Source organism: Jaculus jaculus, chromosome 1, assembly GCF_020740685.1.
Source record: "Jaculus jaculus isolate mJacJac1 chromosome 1, mJacJac1.mat.Y.cur, whole genome shotgun sequence".
NCBI classification, from domain to species: Eukaryota; Metazoa; Chordata; class Mammalia; order Rodentia; family Dipodidae; genus Jaculus; species Jaculus jaculus.
In genome coordinates, this window is record NC_059102.1 from 229,933,966 (window position 1) to 229,951,595 (window position 17,630).

The 17,630-nt window shown below is 45.3% G+C and overlaps 1 protein-coding gene and 1 pseudogene across 2 annotated transcripts in view; one reads left to right on the forward strand and one right to left on the reverse strand.

Moving 5' to 3' along the window:
* LOC101596156 (AFG3-like protein 1) overlaps positions 1-17,630 on the forward strand; it is a 48,157-nt gene that overhangs the window by 26,336 nt on the left and 4,191 nt on the right. For both annotated transcript variants that reach the window (XM_045130162.1, XM_045130168.1), the window contains 5 exons: positions 3,187-3,324; positions 3,547-3,700; positions 8,910-9,017; positions 9,903-10,028; positions 15,236-15,346. In XM_045130162.1, coding sequence (XP_044986097.1) covers positions 3,187-3,324; positions 3,547-3,700; positions 8,910-9,017; positions 9,903-10,028; positions 15,236-15,346 — 637 coding nt within the window. The remainder of the gene's footprint in view (positions 1-3,186; positions 3,325-3,546; positions 3,701-8,909; positions 9,018-9,902; positions 10,029-15,235; positions 15,347-17,630) is intronic.
* On the reverse strand, positions 529-914 carry LOC101614127 (annotated as a pseudogene).

A 17,630-nucleotide genomic window follows, 5' to 3' on the forward strand; every position in this document is an offset into this window, starting at 1 on the left:
GCTCATCTCCACCAAGGATACGTGGCACACAGGCCAGCACAAGCCAGGTGAACACTGAACCTCCAGCGCTGGGCACAGATCTCTTCTCTGAAGCTAGCAATTAAGTAAAATAACTGGGTTTTAAAAGAAAAGGATTTAAAATGCAGACCAAATAAGTTTGAAAACCATGCTCTTGACATATTCTCCACTCAAAATTTACATAAGATACACTTTTCACTCTTACCAGCCCCAGTTTTGTTCCTCACATAACCCACCATGTAGCTGCAGATAAGACTTCTGACTCAAAATGCAGACAGAGGGAAGAGTAACGGCACCTGCATATTCTCTCTACAAACTGCTGATGAATAGAAAATACAGGGAAAAAAAAACTTAAAAAAAAAAAAGGAAAAACGGTTCCATCTTCGATCCTCACAACCTCTTGTTCTGCAGTTCATGAATCCGATTCTGATGCTAAGGTGGACAGTGTATGCAAGTAGATTTGTTTTTGGTGAAAGAGACCTAGGAAAAGATGGATTTTTCTCTTTTTCTTCAAGAGTTATCAGATGCCACATGCTCCTCGAAGCCCTCTCTCGAACTAGAGCACGCTCCAGGATCATGGGGCCTTCCTTGTAGCGCTGGCTGTCTTCAGTGGCGAGCTCGTAGACCCATCCCAGCTTGCTATTGCAGTTCTTGGAGCTCACACCTCGAACCATGTCGCGGCCAGTGAGCATGACCCGGTCTTGAACTTCACTGTACTGCAGATTTACTACATTGTTAAAAAGAAATGCTCTACCAGTCGCACCAGTGAACCAAGTGGATATAAGCTCTGAACGGTTGGTCAGGATTGTGTCACAGTTGGTGCAAGAAAACAGATGGGTACCACCAATATGGTCAAGGAAAATTCTGCCCATTTTGATAGCTGAGTCCTAAAGACCCCGAACAGCAGCCAGATGGCGACTGTTGCTGCTCCTGCTGCTGCCACATGTTTGTTTGTTTTTTGAGGTAGGGTCTCACTCTAGACCAGGCTGACCTGTAATTCACTATGTACTCTCAGGGTGGCCTCGAAAAATCACAGTGATCCTCCTACCTTTAATTCTTTTCTTTCAATTGACAACTTTTATACTTATAATAAACCATGATAATTCCCTTGCCTCCCCCACTTTCCCCTTCACAACTCCACTCTCCATTATATCCCCTCCCTCTCTCCATTACTGTCTTATTTTGATGTCTTTTCTTCTATTGTGAGGGTATCGTGAAGGTATTGCTAGGCACTGCAAGGTCATGGGTATTGAGGCTAATTTCTGTCGGACAGTTGCATTGTAAAAAAAAATTCTTAAAATTCTGTAGAATCTTAAATCTAAAATTGTGGGCATAGGAGCCAGATGTATGCCTCTGAGATTATTACTTTAACTCGATTGTAAGAGCACATTGCATTATTCTTTTTTTAAAAAATATTTTATTATTTATTTATTTGAGAGAGTGAGACAGAGAATGAGAACAGCCACTGCAAATGAACTCCAGACGCATGTGCCACCTTGTGCATCTGGCTAACGCAGGTACTGGGGATTGAACTGAGGTCCTTAGGATTCACAGGCAAGTGCCTTTAACCAGTAAGCCATCTCCCCAGCCCAGCATTATTCTTAATTTATAGGTTAGCCCTTTCTTTGAGTTTGGTTCCACTGATCAGAAACATCTGTTAAATGTCCTGTGTGAATCACATTATCTACAAGCTTGTTTCTCTAAATTGAAGTAAGAACTAACTTAGAAGTAGTCTGAGGCAGAGGCTTTACATATACATACAAATATACATGATGAATGCATGCAGGCATACATATATGTAGTGTGTATATGTGGTTTTACATGTGCAAAAATGCAGGGGCTTATGTGTGTAGAGGTCAGAGGGCAACTTTGGGTGTGTGTCCTCACCTCCTCCTTGTTTGATACAGTCTCTGGCTCACCACTGTGTTCACCAGGCTAGCTAGTCTGCAGGATTTGGGACACTTCTCCTGTTTTTATTTCTCATCTCACGTCAGGCATGCTTGGATTGTAGACACTCGCTCTGGTGACCAGCTCCATGTGAGTTCTAGGGAGCTGAACTTAGGGACACAAGCTTGAGCAGCACATGCTTTATCTTTTTAGCCCTTTGTGTATTTTTACCACATTTTATTATACCTTCATAGTTTTTTCATATACTCAACTTGATGGCTTTTAAATTTTTTTTTCTTATTTATGTTTTTTTTTTTGAAATAGGATCTTGCTCTAGCCTTTATTTTCTGAGATATAGTCTTAAGGCTGTCCTTAAACTACCTATTAAACTTAGCATGATTTTAAACTTCTGATCATCCTGCCTCGCTTCCCAGATGCTAGGATTACAGACGTGCGCTATTATGCCCTGATTATGTGGTGCTGGGGATTAAAGTCATGGCTCCATGCATGCTAGACAAGCACTGTACCAACTGAGCTATATTCCTAACCCCAACTTCAAGCCATTTGCTTTGAGACAGTCTTACGTAGCCCAGACTGGCCTTGAACTTAGGATCCTCTGCCTCCATCTCTGGAGTACTGAGATTATAATCATGCATGGTCACCTGGTGGTGGGTATATAACTGAAGGCTACACACTAAGCAGGCAGTCTACTCATTAAGTCTCATCACCAGCCCAACAGCATTTTGAAACAATTTGGGGCTTGGGAGATGGTTCAGCACCTGCATAAGCATGAGGACCTGTGTTTGGATGTCCATGAAAGCCAGTTGCAGTAGCTTGCATATTAATCCCTGTGTTGCATGTCTGCGAGGCTGACTGAGCAAGACTCAGTGGCCAGATTCTTATAGGCAAAAGTGTGTCGCTCCGGGGTGGCCATATAAATTGGTACCACCCTTTTGGAGCAGTTTAGTGATAATCATTTAAGGGGGGGGGACCCACATTCTAACCATTTGACTCTGGGACTCCTGGAGCTGTACCTGCAGAACAAATCTGCTGAGTGGGGACATGGGACCTTTATTCTCTGTTTTGCCTGTGTGTGAGCTGTGGGGAATATGCATTACTTAAAAAAAAATAGGTTCTAAAAGTAGTGTATTTGATTCTCATTAGTGGGTTGGTGAAGGCACCTGTGTAAGGAAACAAGTCCTTACTCAGCTCTTATGGAAATTGGGTTTGTTCTCGTGTGTTATCTATCCTTTGAGAGCCAGGTTCCCCTTTTTATTGCAGGGAGCCATGCTCACTGGTCCGCCTGGTACTGGCAAGACCCTTCTTGCAAAAGCAACTGCCGGGGAGGCCAGCGTGCCTTTCATCACTGTGAATGGGTCAGAGTTCCTGGAAATGTTCGTCGGTGTTGGGCCAGCACGGGTAAGTGAATGCGTGACCAGATGCAGAATGTGCCACCATACTTCTTGACCAGGATTGGTCACCTTGTGTAGCTACAGGTTGTGTGTGGGACCCTGCCTGCAAGTCCAGTGTGCATGCCACCTGGGAGATGCTAATATACCCAAAGGAGGGCTAGGGGTGAATGGTTCCTGTAAGTGTGACAGGAATAAGTAACAAAATAGGCTCTGTGGATTCCTTTTCCAGGTTCGTGACATGTTTGCAATGGCCCGAAAAAACGCCCCTTGTATCTTATTCATTGATGAGATTGATGCCATTGGTAGGAAGCGAGGCCGCGGGCACCTGGGAGGCCAGAGTGAGCAGGAGAATACCCTGAATCAGATGCTAGTAGAGATGGATGGTGAGTGGACTCTGCAGCAGGCTGCAGGACTCAGCTTCACAGGACCAGGCTTGGTAGGAAGTCACATGATCTTTTCCAGCCTTTGGTTTCAATAAACATTGCTGGCAGACAATGCTTGATTTTTTTTTTTCTGTCTCTCTCTTTTGATAATGATTTGTTCATAGTCTTCTAGACTTTCTCTCTTATTCTTGGCTTGTTTTTGTTTTCTGGTTTTTGGAGGTAGGGTCTCACTCTAGGCCAAGCTGACCTGGAATTCATTATGTAGCTTTAGGCCGGTCTCAAGCTCCCAGTGATGCTCTTACCTCAGCCTCCCAAGTGCTGGGGATTAAAGGCATGTGCCACCACACTTGGCTGTTGTTGGTTCTTATTTTTTTATTTTCATTTTTTTGTTTTTCGAGGTAGGGTCTCACTATGGCCCAAGCTGACCTGGAATTCACTATGTAGTTTCAGAGTGGCCTCAAGCTCAAGGCAATCCTCCTACCTCTGCCTCCTGAGTGCTGGGATTAAAGGTGTGCGCCACCATGCCTGGCTCTTGTTTTTTATTTTAAAAATATTTTTATTATTTATTTACAGGCAGAGAAGGAGGAAAAGAGAGAGGAGGGAGGAGGAAATGGGCACATTAGGGCCCCTGCCACTACCACCAAATTCCAGATGCATGCACCATTCTGTGTACCTGACCTCATATGCGTACTGGGGAATCAAACCTACACCGTCAGGGCTTGCAAACAAACACCCTTAACTGCTAAGCCATGTCTCCAGCCTGTTTTTTAAAAATATATATCCTATATGATGTCAGACATAGCTTGTTTTGTTATTTATTTTTTATTTTTGTTTTTCAGGTCAAGTCTCACTCTAGCCTAGGTTGACCTGGAATTCACTATACGTTCTCAGGGTGGCCTCGAACTCATGCCGATCCTCCTACCTCTGGTATCATATAAGCCTGGCTTATATTTTTTTCATATAGCTACAAACAGTTTTCAAAAGAATATATGGTAGGCTGGAGAAATGGCTTAGTGGTTCAGGCATTTGCTGGCAAAGCCAAAGGACTCAGGTTCGATTCTCCAGTACCCATATAAAGCGAGATACACGAGGGTGGTATGTGTGTCTGAAGTTCATTTACAGTGGCTAGAGGCCCTGGTGTGCCCATTTTCTCTCCCTCCCTCTCTCTCAAGTAAATTAATTTAATTAAATAAATAAAAAGGAGAGTAGCTGGGTGTGGTGGTGCACATCTTTAATCCTAGCCCTTGGGAGGCAGGAGGTAGGAGGCTTGCCAAGTTTGAGGCCACCCTGAGATTCCAGGTCAGCCTGGGCTAGAGTGAGACCCTACCTCAAAAAAACCACACACAAAAAAAGTATAATAGTGTCAGTTCACTTGTTTCATTATAAGTTTCAGTAAGCAATTTATATCACTTGGGACTTTAAAATTTTATTTATTTATTAGAGAGAGGGAGGGTGAGAGAATGGGCACACCAGGCAGGGTCTCTAGCCACTACAAATGAACTCCAGATGCATGCACCACCATATGCATCTGGCTTACATGGGACCCGGAGAATCAAACCTGTGTCCATAGGCTTTGCAAGCATGTGCCTTAACCGCTAAGCCATCTCTCCAGCCCTGTCAGTTCACTTACTCTAGTATCTGTAGGTCCGTAAAGATCATCCAGGTATATAGAAAAAACTGCTTCTGAAGCTTCTTGTGCTTTTCCTTTAAACTCAATTTTCAGTACATATATGGCTTCAGCCAGGAGTTCAAATTCTCCTAATTCTGTTCTTGAATTACTTTTTTAAAAATTACTTTTAATTTATTAGAGAGACAGAGAGAATGGGTGTTCCAGGCCCTCCAGCCACTGCAGATGAACTCCAGATGCATGCACCACTCTGTGCATCTGGCTTACTTGGGTCCTGGGGAGTTGAACCTGGGTTCTTTGACTTTGCAGGCAAGCACCTTAACCACTAAGCCATCTCTCCAACCCTTTTTCTTTTCTTCTTCTTCTTTTTTTCTTTTCTTTTTGGTTTTTCGAGATAGGGTCTCACTCTGGTCCAGGCTTCTTCTTCTTCTTTTGAAAGAATGGCTATAAATAGATTCTTCAAATTTTCTTTTTATTTTTATTTATTTGAGAGCAACAGACAGAGATAGAGGCAGACCGAGAGAAAGAGAAAGATAGAGAATGGGTGCGCCAGGGTCTCCAGCCACTGCAAAGGAACTCCAGATGCGTGCGCTCCCTTGTGCATCTGGCTAACGTGGGTCCTGGGGAATCGAGCTTCGAACCCAGGTCCTTAGGCTTCACAGGCAAGAGCTTAACTGCTAAGCCACCTCTCCAGTCCACCCCCCCTTTTTTTTTTTATATCATTTTGAATTACAGTTCTGTGGTTCTCAGGCAAGTTTCAGTAGCATTTAAGGTCCTCCAATGAAAGTGAAAGTAATAAAAAGAAAGAAAATGCTCTGAGGGAAATACAGTCAGTAGCCAATGGATGGCCTGCTTTCAAACTTGATTTTTTTTTGTTTGTTCTTTTTTTATTCATTTATTTATTTGAGAGTGACAGACACAGAGAGTAAGACAGATAGAGGGAGAGAGAGAGAGAATGGGCACGCCAGGGCTTCCAGCCTCTGCAAACGAACTCCAGACGCGTGTGCCCCCTTGTGCATCTGGCTAACGTGGGACCTGGGGAACCGAGCCTCGAACCAGGGTCCATAGGCATCACAGGCGAGCGCTTAACCGCTAAGCCATCTCTCCAGCCCATCAAACTTGATATTTTATTTATTTATTTTTAGTATATATTTTATCTATTTATTTATTTATTTGAGGTAGGGTCTCACTTTGGTCCAGACTGACCTGGAATTCACTATGTAGTCTCAGGGTGGCCTTGAACTCACAGCGATCCTCCTACCTCTGCCTCCCGAGTGCTGGGATTAAAGGCGTGTGCCACCATGCCCGGCTTATTTATTTATTTGAGAGAGAAAGAAGCAGAGAGAGAATGAGCGTGCCAGGGCCTCCAGCCATTGCAAACAATTCCAGATGCATGTGCCCCCTTGCGCATCTGGCTTATGTGGGTCCTGGAGAATCGAACTGGGATCCTTTGGCTTTGTAGGCAGATGCCTTAACTGCTAAACCATCTCTCCAGCCCACACTTGACATTTTAATTAAAAATACTCATATAACACTCTACACCTCTGTCTGCTAGCTGAACTTTGTTACTGATGGGCTCTAGACAACAGATAAGGTCTTGCAATGTAGCTAGCCTGGCATAGACCTCTGATTCTTCCAAGTGGTGGGATTAAAGGCATATGACACTACGTCTAGCTTTATGTGGGTACTGAGGAATCAAAACCAGGTTGTAGTCAGGCGTGGAGGCACTTGGTAGGAGGATCACTGTGGGTTCAAGGCCACCCTGCAGCTACCTAGTGAATTCCAGGTCAGCCTGAGCTAGAGTGAGACCTACCTCAAAACAACAACAAAAACCAAGCAGGTCATTAGGCTTTTTAGGCAAGTGCCTTAAGCACCAAACTACCTTTTCAGCTTCTGATTGTTCTGTTTTTGATGAAGGTTGCTCTCAGGCAAACTTAGGGAGAAGTTGAGGTTTGGTCAACCTAGAATTATCTCTCTGTACAATAGCAGGTTGCTGTGCTCCTCTGCCCTCCAGCACGAGGGAAATTAGCTGGGTTGAGGGCACCTGTTTCTCTGGGGCGGCAGGCCAGGTAGATGAACTTGGCTTCTTTGGCTCTGGGCCTTTGTTCTGTTGCTCTCGGTAATTCTAGTGCCTTTGTGGGTACGTGTCCAGCCTTTTTCTGTTTTGTTTTTTGAGGTAGAGTCTCATTCTGGTCAGGCTGACCTGGAATTAACTATGTAGTCTCAGGGTGGCCTTGAACTCACAGTGATCCTCCTACCTCTGCCTCTCAAGTGCTGGGATTAAAGATGTGTGCCACCACGCCTGGTATGTCCAGGCTTTGTATTGGCTTTTGAATTTAGAAAAAATTCTTTTTTTTTTCAAGGTAGGGTCATTCAGGGTGGAATTCAGGGTGGCCTTGAATTCATAGAAATCCTACCTCTGCCTCCTGAGTGCTGGGATTAAAGGTATGCACCACCACACCCAGCAAAGTGTCCATTGGACCTTTGGCAGATTTTATGTTCATTTTGGCTTTAGGGTCATGGTGAAGATCTGGGTGTGGCAGTTTGCCAGAGAGTCACAGAATCAACCTGCAGCCATACTTAGCTATGGTCCAGCACAGTGAAAAGATGAACAGCAAAACCAGCCAAGGGGAAAGGCATAGGGTCTGGGATGACCAGGTGCAACTTCCAAAGTCCCAGAAACAACATGTCATGGCATATTGGAATGGCATTGGCCAGGAGGCTTGTGAGACAATTCAGTTCCCTGGTGTTTTAACTGGAGCTTGTCATTGAAGGCACCCTCTATCTAGTATGTACAATGTACGGAAATTCCAGTGCCCAGAAAACTGGTGTTCTGCATAAATCACATTGTTGGCACAAGTAGTGTGAGCACAGGAAACTGTTGCTAGGGGAGGATAGCTGAGAGCAACCACTCACACAGGCCTTTCAGATCAGCTGAGTCAGCACATCTGTACTAATCAAAGTTGTCTCTAGAATCCTCTGTTGTCCTTAATATCCAAAAGTAAGTCATTTGGGTTATTACTGTGCCCTCTGGAAGGGACTAAGAGACAATAGCAGTGAAAAGAGGGAAATGGGCACCTAACTGCCATCCTCAAGGGCTTCCCTTGGATGTATCCCTCTCTGTGCACTTCCTTTTGTCGTCAAGTTTTGCTCCATGGGTCTTGAAAGCCCACAAGAACTTGAGTTCAAAGGAGCTGGTGAGCTTTGGAGAGATGGCATCAGGCTGGAAGGAACCAAGAGTGGGTTAAGACAAAGAAACTCCATGTATTAGGTTTAGCTGTTACCCTGGTCTCAGGTTGTGGGGTTCCTTATTTGCTGAGAAAGGTTTGGTTTCACATCAGTGGAAATATGCCTGGGCTGAAGCAGAAGGTAGTAAGGAGAGTTTAAAACTAGAGCTCAAGCCTTTGTGTGTAGCCCTTCCTAGGAGGAGACAAGCCTGGGCAGGGCCTCGTGGCCCTTGAGAAGGATGTGTAGTACGATGAAGGGAAGCACAGCCACCATGAGGCTTGACTTGGGGTGGAGAGGGAGGTGCTGGTGCTGTCCTGTGCCTTCCTCAGATTCATCTGCCGCTTTTGTGTCTAGGGTTCAACTCCACTACCAATGTGGTCGTGTTAGCTGGCACCAACCGCCCTGATATCCTTGACCCAGCCCTGATGCGGCCTGGCCGCTTTGACCGCCAGATTTACATTGGTAAGTGCATGCTGTGTAGGTACTTTGTGTTTGGAGTTCGAAGACCATTTGCAGCGCATCTTGAGATTTTGATGCAGAGATCCATCTTCTGATAGTCCAGTTTTTGGGAACAACAGATATGATTGGGCCTGTCTGAATGTCCCTGTGGAGCGTACAAGTAGGAGTGGTGTAGCAGATCTGTGTTCTCCATATTTTCATAGTTCTATAATAATTGGATAGTTTAGATGACAAAACTTTATTCCTCCTCCTTTACTCCCTGGTGGTCAAGCTTTTTTTTTTTTTCCTCCCCCGCCCCCAAGGTAGTGTCTTGCTTTAGCCCAGGCTGACCTGGAATTCACTCAGTAGTCTCAGGGCGGCCTTGAACTCACAGTGATCCTCCTACCTCTGCCTCCTGAGTGCTGGGATTAAAGGCATAAGCCACCACGCCTGGTTGGTCAGGCATTTTTATCTTTTCAACACTCTCCCATCAGAACACATTGATCCTGTGTGGATAGTATTTTGTCTGGGGAATGCTTATTTTACTTGATATTGAGTTGCATGGCTGTGGTAGTGGGTTTAATATTAGTCAAGACTGTTGAAGTTTTTTTTTTGTTTTTTTTTTTTTGTGTGTGTGTGTGTGGTACTGGTGATTAACCCCAGGGCCTTAGGCATGCTAAGCACGCACTCTACCATGGACTTACATCCCCAGCCCAAGAGGGTATTTTACTGTACTGTTGCCTACTACAGGTGCACTTTTGGTTGGTTTGCCATCTTACCCTGGCTGCAGCCAGGAGATGAGGGCTGGGAGCTCTGCTGTTTGTCCTTACAGTTTTGTGAAATGGCTGTAGGGAAGCCTCTTTTGGAGGCCCAGAGAATACAGAGTTTGATGTCTGTTTTCATTATTAGGTCCCCCTGACATCAAAGGCAGATCCTCCATTTTCAAGGTCCACCTGCGTCCACTCAAGCTGGATGAAAGCCTCAGCAAGGATGCCCTGGCAAGGAAGCTGGCAGCTCTCACTCCAGGCTTCACTGGTGAGCATTGCTGGGCTGAGCAGTCACCATAGCTGGGCACACTCAGCTGTCTGAAGCGGCAGGTAGTTGCAGTGCTGCCCGTTTGGTCCTGGCAAGACTTCTGGTCTTTAGTCTGCTGAGACATCACAGAGGCTTCACGGATCTTAGCCTAAAGCCTATTTGTACCCATTTGAGTTTCTGAAATTCTGTTTTAATTTTGTTCAGACTTAAGTCTTTACTGAAGAGACCAAAATAATATCTGAGGAAGATAGCTGAAGGTATGAGTCATGCCACTGTAGTCTAGGCTGGAGCTTCCAGCTGGGGTGGCTCTCTGGCTTTTCTCTCTCCTTTTTACTCAAAACACAATCTCCTGTCTTAGGGTTCTTGTTTCCCTACCAGAGTGGTCTGAACCCCAGGAACAGGTTGGGACCTTTCCAAGAGGCTTTCTGGCCTACTTGCCTCTTCTGAGCATCCCTTCACAATCCACAGTGCCTCATGGTTATGACAGGAAGCTGTTTGTCAGGCTTCTGTTGCCTGCATCATTTGGTGGTGGGGCCTTCCTCATCCTGGCTCCCAGAGTATCCTGTTCAGCACTGGTACAGGCATGAGCACACTGAGTTTGCATTTGTAGCATACTGGTGAAAAGTTCTTGCTAGGCTAGCACATGAAGGGCCTTACTAATGTTCTGTCCAGAATGTGCTTGTTTGTGCCTTATTCTCTCCCCTTGTCAAATTCAGGTGAGGAAGGTGTCCATTTTCCTATCAGTTCAAGAAATTAGAATAAATTACCCAGACTTTGATGTTTCCCTGCTGAGCCTCCATGGGGACTTTTACTGGAGAACCTGCACTATCCTAGATCTCACTCTGGTCCAGCCCTGTGGGAACCTAAAGATGCTTTGTCATTTAAGGGCCTTTCCTCAAGAGAAGTGGCAGATAGCCTCAGAATGAGGAAGAGCTCTGTCCCTATCTTCTGGTACACAGAGGCATGTAGAATTCCTACAGTAAAAGAACTATTGCAAGGCTAGGCGTGGTGGCACAGGCCTTTAATCCCAGCACTTGGGATACAGAGGTAGGTAGATAGCTGTGAGTTCGAGGCCAGCCTGAGACGACATAGTGAGTTCCAGGTCAGCCTGGGCTAGAGTGAGACCCTGCCTTGAAAAAAAAAAAATCTGTCGCAGTGTCTCTCCAAAAGACACAGAAATAGCTATGAATTGTGTCATGCTGCTGGTTCCTGCTGCTGAAGCTGTCCTTTACAGTCTAAAGCAGAAAAAGAAGAGACTAGAAAAAAGGAACAGCCTGAGGAGCTGTGGCATACAGCTCAACACATACCTTGTTGGACTTGTAAGGCAAGTTAGAGAATAAGGGCAGAAAGAATATTTGAAGAAATAGCTCAAAACTTCCCAAACTGGATAAAATATATGAAAGCATATATCTGAGAAACTTGCTGAACTCAAAAATAGGAATTAACTCAGATCCACAGAAAGACACATTATAATTGAAGTGTCAAAAGCCAAAGATAAGAGACTCTTGAAAGCATCAAGAAAGAAGAGACACCTAATGTGCAGGGATCCTCAGTCAGATACCGACAAGCTTTTCATCTCTTCAGAGACTGGAGACCGGAAGGCACTGGTGAGGTGCATGATGTGTGGAGTGAATTGTCAGCTGAGAACTCTGTGCCTGGCAAAAGTGTCCATCAGGAGTAAAGGAAAATGAAAAAAGGATTATTGTTATTTTTTTTTCCAAGGTAGGGTCTCACTCTAGCCTAGACTGACCTGAAACTCACAGTGATCCTTCTATCTCTGCCTCCCAAGTGTTGGGATTAAAGGTATGTGCCACCACACCTGGCAAGGTTGTTCTTTTTCTTTTTCTTTTTTTCTTTAACATTTTATTTATTTATTGTTTATTTCAAAGAGAGAGAAGAAGAGGCAAACACTGTGGCCTGTAGCCACTATAAACGAACTCCAGACATGTGCCACCTTGTACATCTGGCTTATGTGAAACCTGGGGGATCGAACCTGGGTCCTTAGGCTTTGTAGGCAAGTGCTTTAACTGCTAAGCTATCTCTCCAGTCCATGATTTTATTTTATTTGTTTGTTTGTTTGTTTTGGTTTTTCAAGGTAGGGTCTCTAGTCCAGGCTGACCTGGAATTTACTGTGTAGTCTCAGGCTGGCCTTGAACTCACAGGGATCCTCCTATCTCTGCCTCCCAAGTGCTGGGATTAAAGACACCATGCTCTGCTTGTTTTTGTTTTTAATTGTGTGGTGTGTATGTGTGTTCAGATGTGTGTGGGTATGCATGCAAGTGTTGTGTATTTGTGTAAAGACCAGTGGTTGATATTGGGTGTCTTCTCAATGTATGTCTGCCTTATTTATTTAGACAAGTTCTAGCCTGAACCCAGGGCTCTCCAATTAACTAGTCTAGTAGCCAGCTTGCCCTAGGGCGGGTCTTCTGTCTCAGCCTTCTGCACTGGGATTACAGGCAGCCTGCCATTCATTCTCTCTCCCTCTTTCTTGCTCTCAAATAAAATATTGAAAAAAAAACAAACCAATATTATTAAGAGTGAAATGACAACCCACCGAGTAAAGATTATATATCTGACAGATAAAGGTGTAGTATGTAGAATGTGTGTGTATAACTTTTATAGTTTAGAAAAAAGAAATACTCAAAGGGCAGGTGTGGTGATACATCCCTGTAGTGCCAGTACTAGGGAGATTGAGGTAAGAGGATCACAAATTCAGGGCCAGCTTGGGCTACATAGTAAGACTTTGTCTCAAACAAAAGGAGAAGAGGGAAAGGACTTGCATATGTATTTCTACAAAGATTAGCCAACAAGCACAGAGGGAAATGCTCACCATGTTATTAGGGAAATGCAAAGTGGCCACAATGAGAGGGCTGGGGAGATGGCTCAGCTGTTAAAGGCACTTGCTTGCAAAATCTGCCTTCCCCGATTTAATTCCCCAGCACCCATGTAAAGCTAAATGCCAAGTGGAATGTTTCTGGTAAAGAGAAAGGATGTAAAAGGGCATGCCAGGGCCTCCAACCACTGCAGACAAACATGTGTGACTTTGTGCATCCAGCTTTACATGGGTACTGGGGAATCAAATGAAGGTTGCTAGGCTTTGCAAGCAAGAGCCTTAACTGCTGAGCCATCTCTCAAGCAAACAAATTAATTTAGAAAAAAACTTAAAAGAGCACTGAGGGAAATGGCTTCAGTGGTTAAAGGCAGTTGCCCAAGGTTCAGTTCCCCAGTACTCATGTAAAAGCAGATATACAAAGTGGTGCATATGTCCGGAGTTTGCAATGGCAAGAGGCCCTGGTGTGCCCATTCTCATATTCTTTCTCAATCTCCCTCCCTCCCTCCCTCCTCTTCTTTCCCCTTCTCTGCTTGTAAATAAATAAATACTTTTTTTTGTTTGTTTGTTTTTTTGAGGTAGGGTATTCACTATGTAGTCTCATTAAAAAAAAAAAAAAAACTTAGTAGAGGAAGCCGGGCATGTGGTGCATGCCTTTAATCCCAGTATTTGGGAGGCAGAGGTAGGAGGATCACCATGAGTTCGAGGCCACCCTGAGACTACATAGGGAATTACAGGTCAGCCTGAGCTAGAGTGAGACCCTACCTTGAAAAACCAAAAAACAAAACAAAACAAAACAAAAAAACCTTAAAAGAGGGACTTGAGAGATGACTCAGCAGTTGAGGTTTTTGCCTGCAAAGCTTAAGGACCTAGGTTTGACTCCCCAGTACCCACATAAAGTCAGGTGCACAAAGTGACTCAGGTATCTGGAGTTCATTTGCAGTGGCTGAAGTTCTTGGCTTACCCATTCCCTCCCTCCCTGTCTCTCCCTCCCTCCCTCTCTGCAAATAAATAAATTTTAAAAAACTTAAGGGCTGGAGAGATTGTTTAGTGGTTAAGGTGCTTGTCTGCAAAGCCTAAGGACCCATGTTCAACTTTCCAGATCCCATGTAAACCAGATGCCCAAAATTGAGGCAAGCACAAGGTTTCACATGTCCACTAGGTGGTGCAAGTGTCTGGGGTTTGATTTCAATGGCTGAGGCCCTAGCATGCCAATTCTCTTTCTCTCTAAAATAATAATAACTTAAAAGAATTCATATTGGGCATGGTGGTGCATGCCTTTAATCCTTGCACTTGGGGATGCAGAGGTAAGAGGATTGCTGTGAGTTAAGGCCAGCCTGGGCTAGAGTAAGACCCTACCTTGAAATAAAAACAAGAGCTGGAGAGATGGCTTAGCAGTTAAGGCATTTGCCTGCAAAGCCAAAGGATCCATCCAGTTTGATTCTTCAGGACCCATATAAGCCAGATGCACAAGGGGGCTCATGTATCTGGAGTTTGTTTGCAGTGGCTGGATGCCCTGACATGCCCATTCTCTCTCTTCTCTCCGCCTCTTTCTTGCTCTCAAATAAATAAAATATATTTAAAAAAAAATCCATTTAGTAGTCCAAAAGTAAAACAGAGTTAATTGATTCTATAATTTCACCCCTAGGTGTATTCCCAATAGAATTGAAAATGTGTGTTCACACACTTGCATATGCATATACATAGCCTCATTCTTTGTTATTGCCTGAAAGTAGAACCCTTCAGATTTCCAGCAATGTACAAGTAACCAGAAACATGTGTGTATACTATAGAGAACATTTTTAGCTATAAAAAGGAAGTTCTGCTGCACACTATGACATAGATGTGCCGCTCAAGGAAAGAAGCCAGATATACAACAAGCCACATGTTAGGTGAATCCATTTATATTAAATGTGCATGGAGGTAAAAGCAGACTAGCCCTTGGCTGTGGGTGAGCACAGGGTGTCTCCACGATGGTGGAACGTGACCAGTTACAAAGGTGGTGGCAGCACAGCTCGTCAAGTGTACAAGGCAGTGATCTGTGTGCTCCATAGGAATCATTCCTCAATAAAATTGTATAGCCAGAAAATATGGCTGAAATTCATTGGTGATGCAGTTTCCATTTGCCTATGTTTTCTGAAGTTGACCATGGCTTCCACTGAAGATTTTCCATTAAAGAACTAACCTGAAGCTTGGGTGTTGGTTGGAGGCTGAATGAGTTTGAGGCCAGCCTAGAACTACAGAGTGAATTCCAGGTCAGCCTGGGCTAGAGTGAGACTCTGCCTCAAAAATAAAATAAAACTAAAAAAATGAAAAGAACTGACCTGGGTGGAACTCCAGCAGCTAGGAGAACTGACTTCCCTCTTCTCCCGGTCAGGTGCTGATATTTCCAACGTGTGCAATGAAGCAGCCCTGATTGCTGCCCGCCATCTGAACCCTTCTGTCCAGGAGCGGCACTTTGAGAAAGCCATCGAGAGGGTCATTGGAGGTGAGTCCTTAGGCCCTAGGAAGGGACAAGGCGTTTTTTGTCGTATATGCAAACATGATCAGTTGTCCAAACCCGACTTCGGAGCTAGGGCTCTCTTGAAGCTTTCTCTGCTCTCTGAGCTGCATGCATTTGATAGAGAGGATCAAGAGGACCAGACTTGGATGTGGAGGGCAGGGCGAGTCTTCTTTCCTGGAGAGGAGGGGCCTGAGCTAGGGAGAAGGGTGTTTCCTGGGAAATGACTGTACTGCTGCCTGAGCTTCCTGGGTCAGTCCCACTAAACGACTGTCTTTGGCTAGCTGGCCAGGTGGTGGGCGAAGCAAAGCTGCTTGCAGTTTGAGCTAGGCAGGAACTGGAATCAGTATTGGGTTAGGGTCTTGAGCTGAGAGCCAGGAGATGCCACATGCTGTGTTGGCTGATCAGGCTCCATTGAGATGGGGACCAGGTAGGTGACAGTAGCCATCTGATCCATCCCACCAAGAGGTAAAATTTGGCAGGTGAGGGTCCATCCTTGGGCAGGCTTCTTCATTGGCTTCTTTGAAGTGTCATGGTGTGGAGGAGTACACATGGTACACTGTGGAAGGCTGCACTGGGAGCTCATGAGCTGATTATCCATGCAGTGGCTGGTCTGAACCGGTCTGCGTGTGATTTATCAGCTAGTCTTTATCCCGTACCTGCTGTAAACTGCATCATTCAGACTTTGGGACATTCCACTTTGTGCCACTGTGCTTGGGTGTTGCTTCTCATCACACCAGACAGTGGTACGGTACCCCTAACTCACATGCAGCTGCTGATGGGTTGACATGGCCTTTTAAAGTAGTGAATGTGTGAGCTGGGTGGTATGCAGGAGTTAGGGTCAGAGCTTATGCCTTGGCAGCCCTATCAAACCAAACTGCCCTCAATAAGCATGTGAAAAGAGCCAAGTTAATAGTACAGATCAGAGAAAGAACAGTTATTCAATGTGGTCACATTGGGAAAAAGAACGAAGAGGTCCAATGACCTCCCCAGCTGCAGTCCGATTTGGGATCCTGTCACAAGGTATGCTCTCTAAGTAGTTCCAGCCAAGATGTGGTCCTGGCCGTCCCATGGTCTCAGCTTCAGTTTCTGTTGCTAGGTCCTCACATCTTCCCTGAGGCAAGTTCCTCCTCTGGCTGGTACCGGGCCTCTTCTCTCTCCTCGCCTCTCCCCCCTCCCCCCTCTTCTCCTCCCCTCCCCTCCCCTTTCCTCTCCCTTCTCCTCTTTCCTCCCTCCCCTTCCTCCCCTCCCTCCCTCTCTCACTCTCTCTCTCTCCTCCTGTGTGAATGGGTAAGGGGGGTAGGTGCCCCTTCCCCAGGCAGGGTCTCTGCTGCCCTGGAATTCACTGTGGAGTCTCAATGGCCTCAAACTCACAGTGATCCTCCTACCTCTGCCTCACGAGTGCTGGGATGAAAGGTATGCACCACCATGCCCGGCTCACCAGGCCTTTTTCTTTACCCAGCATAAGATGCCTATTTGGGGTCCACTGTTTGAATATTCTTAGAGCCAAGGAAATGGCACAAGTGTATCTTAATATCTTTCTCCCCATGTGGCTCCCTCCTATAATCCCAGCTTTCTAGAGTCTGAAGTTGGAGGATCACTAAGAGTTCAAGGCCAGTGTGACCTACAGAGTGAGTTCCAGGTCAACCTGGAGTAGAATAAGACCCTGCCTCAAAAGAAAAAAAAGGGGGGGGGGCTGGAAAGATGGCTTGGTGGTTAAGCACTTGCTTGTGAAGCCTAAGGACTCTAGTTCGAGGCTCAATTCCCCAGCACTCATGTAAGCCGGATGCACAAGTGCATGCGTCTAGAGTTTGTTTACAGTGGCTGGAGGCCCTGGTGTGCCTATTCTCTCTCTCTCTCTCTCTCTCTCTCTCTCTCGCTCGCTCTCAAATAAATATAAACAAAATTTTTTTTAAAGCAGGGGCTGGAGACATGGCTTAGTGGTTAAGGCATCTGCCAGTGAAGCCTAAGAACTCAGGTTGTAATTCCCCAGAACCCATGTAAGCCAGATGCACAAGGTGGCACATGTGTCTGGAGTTTATTTGTAGTGGCTGGAGGTCCTGGTGCACTCAGTCTCTCTTTCTGCCCCCCTCTCTCTCCAATAAATAAATAAAAATATTTTAAAAAATGTGCTGGGCATGCCTTTAATCCCAGCACTTGGGAGGCAGAGGTAGGAGGATTGCCATGAGTTCTAGGACAGCCTGGGCTAGAGTGAGAACCTTCTTCAAAACAAGCAACCGGCCAGGTATGGTGGTGCACGCCTTTAATCCCA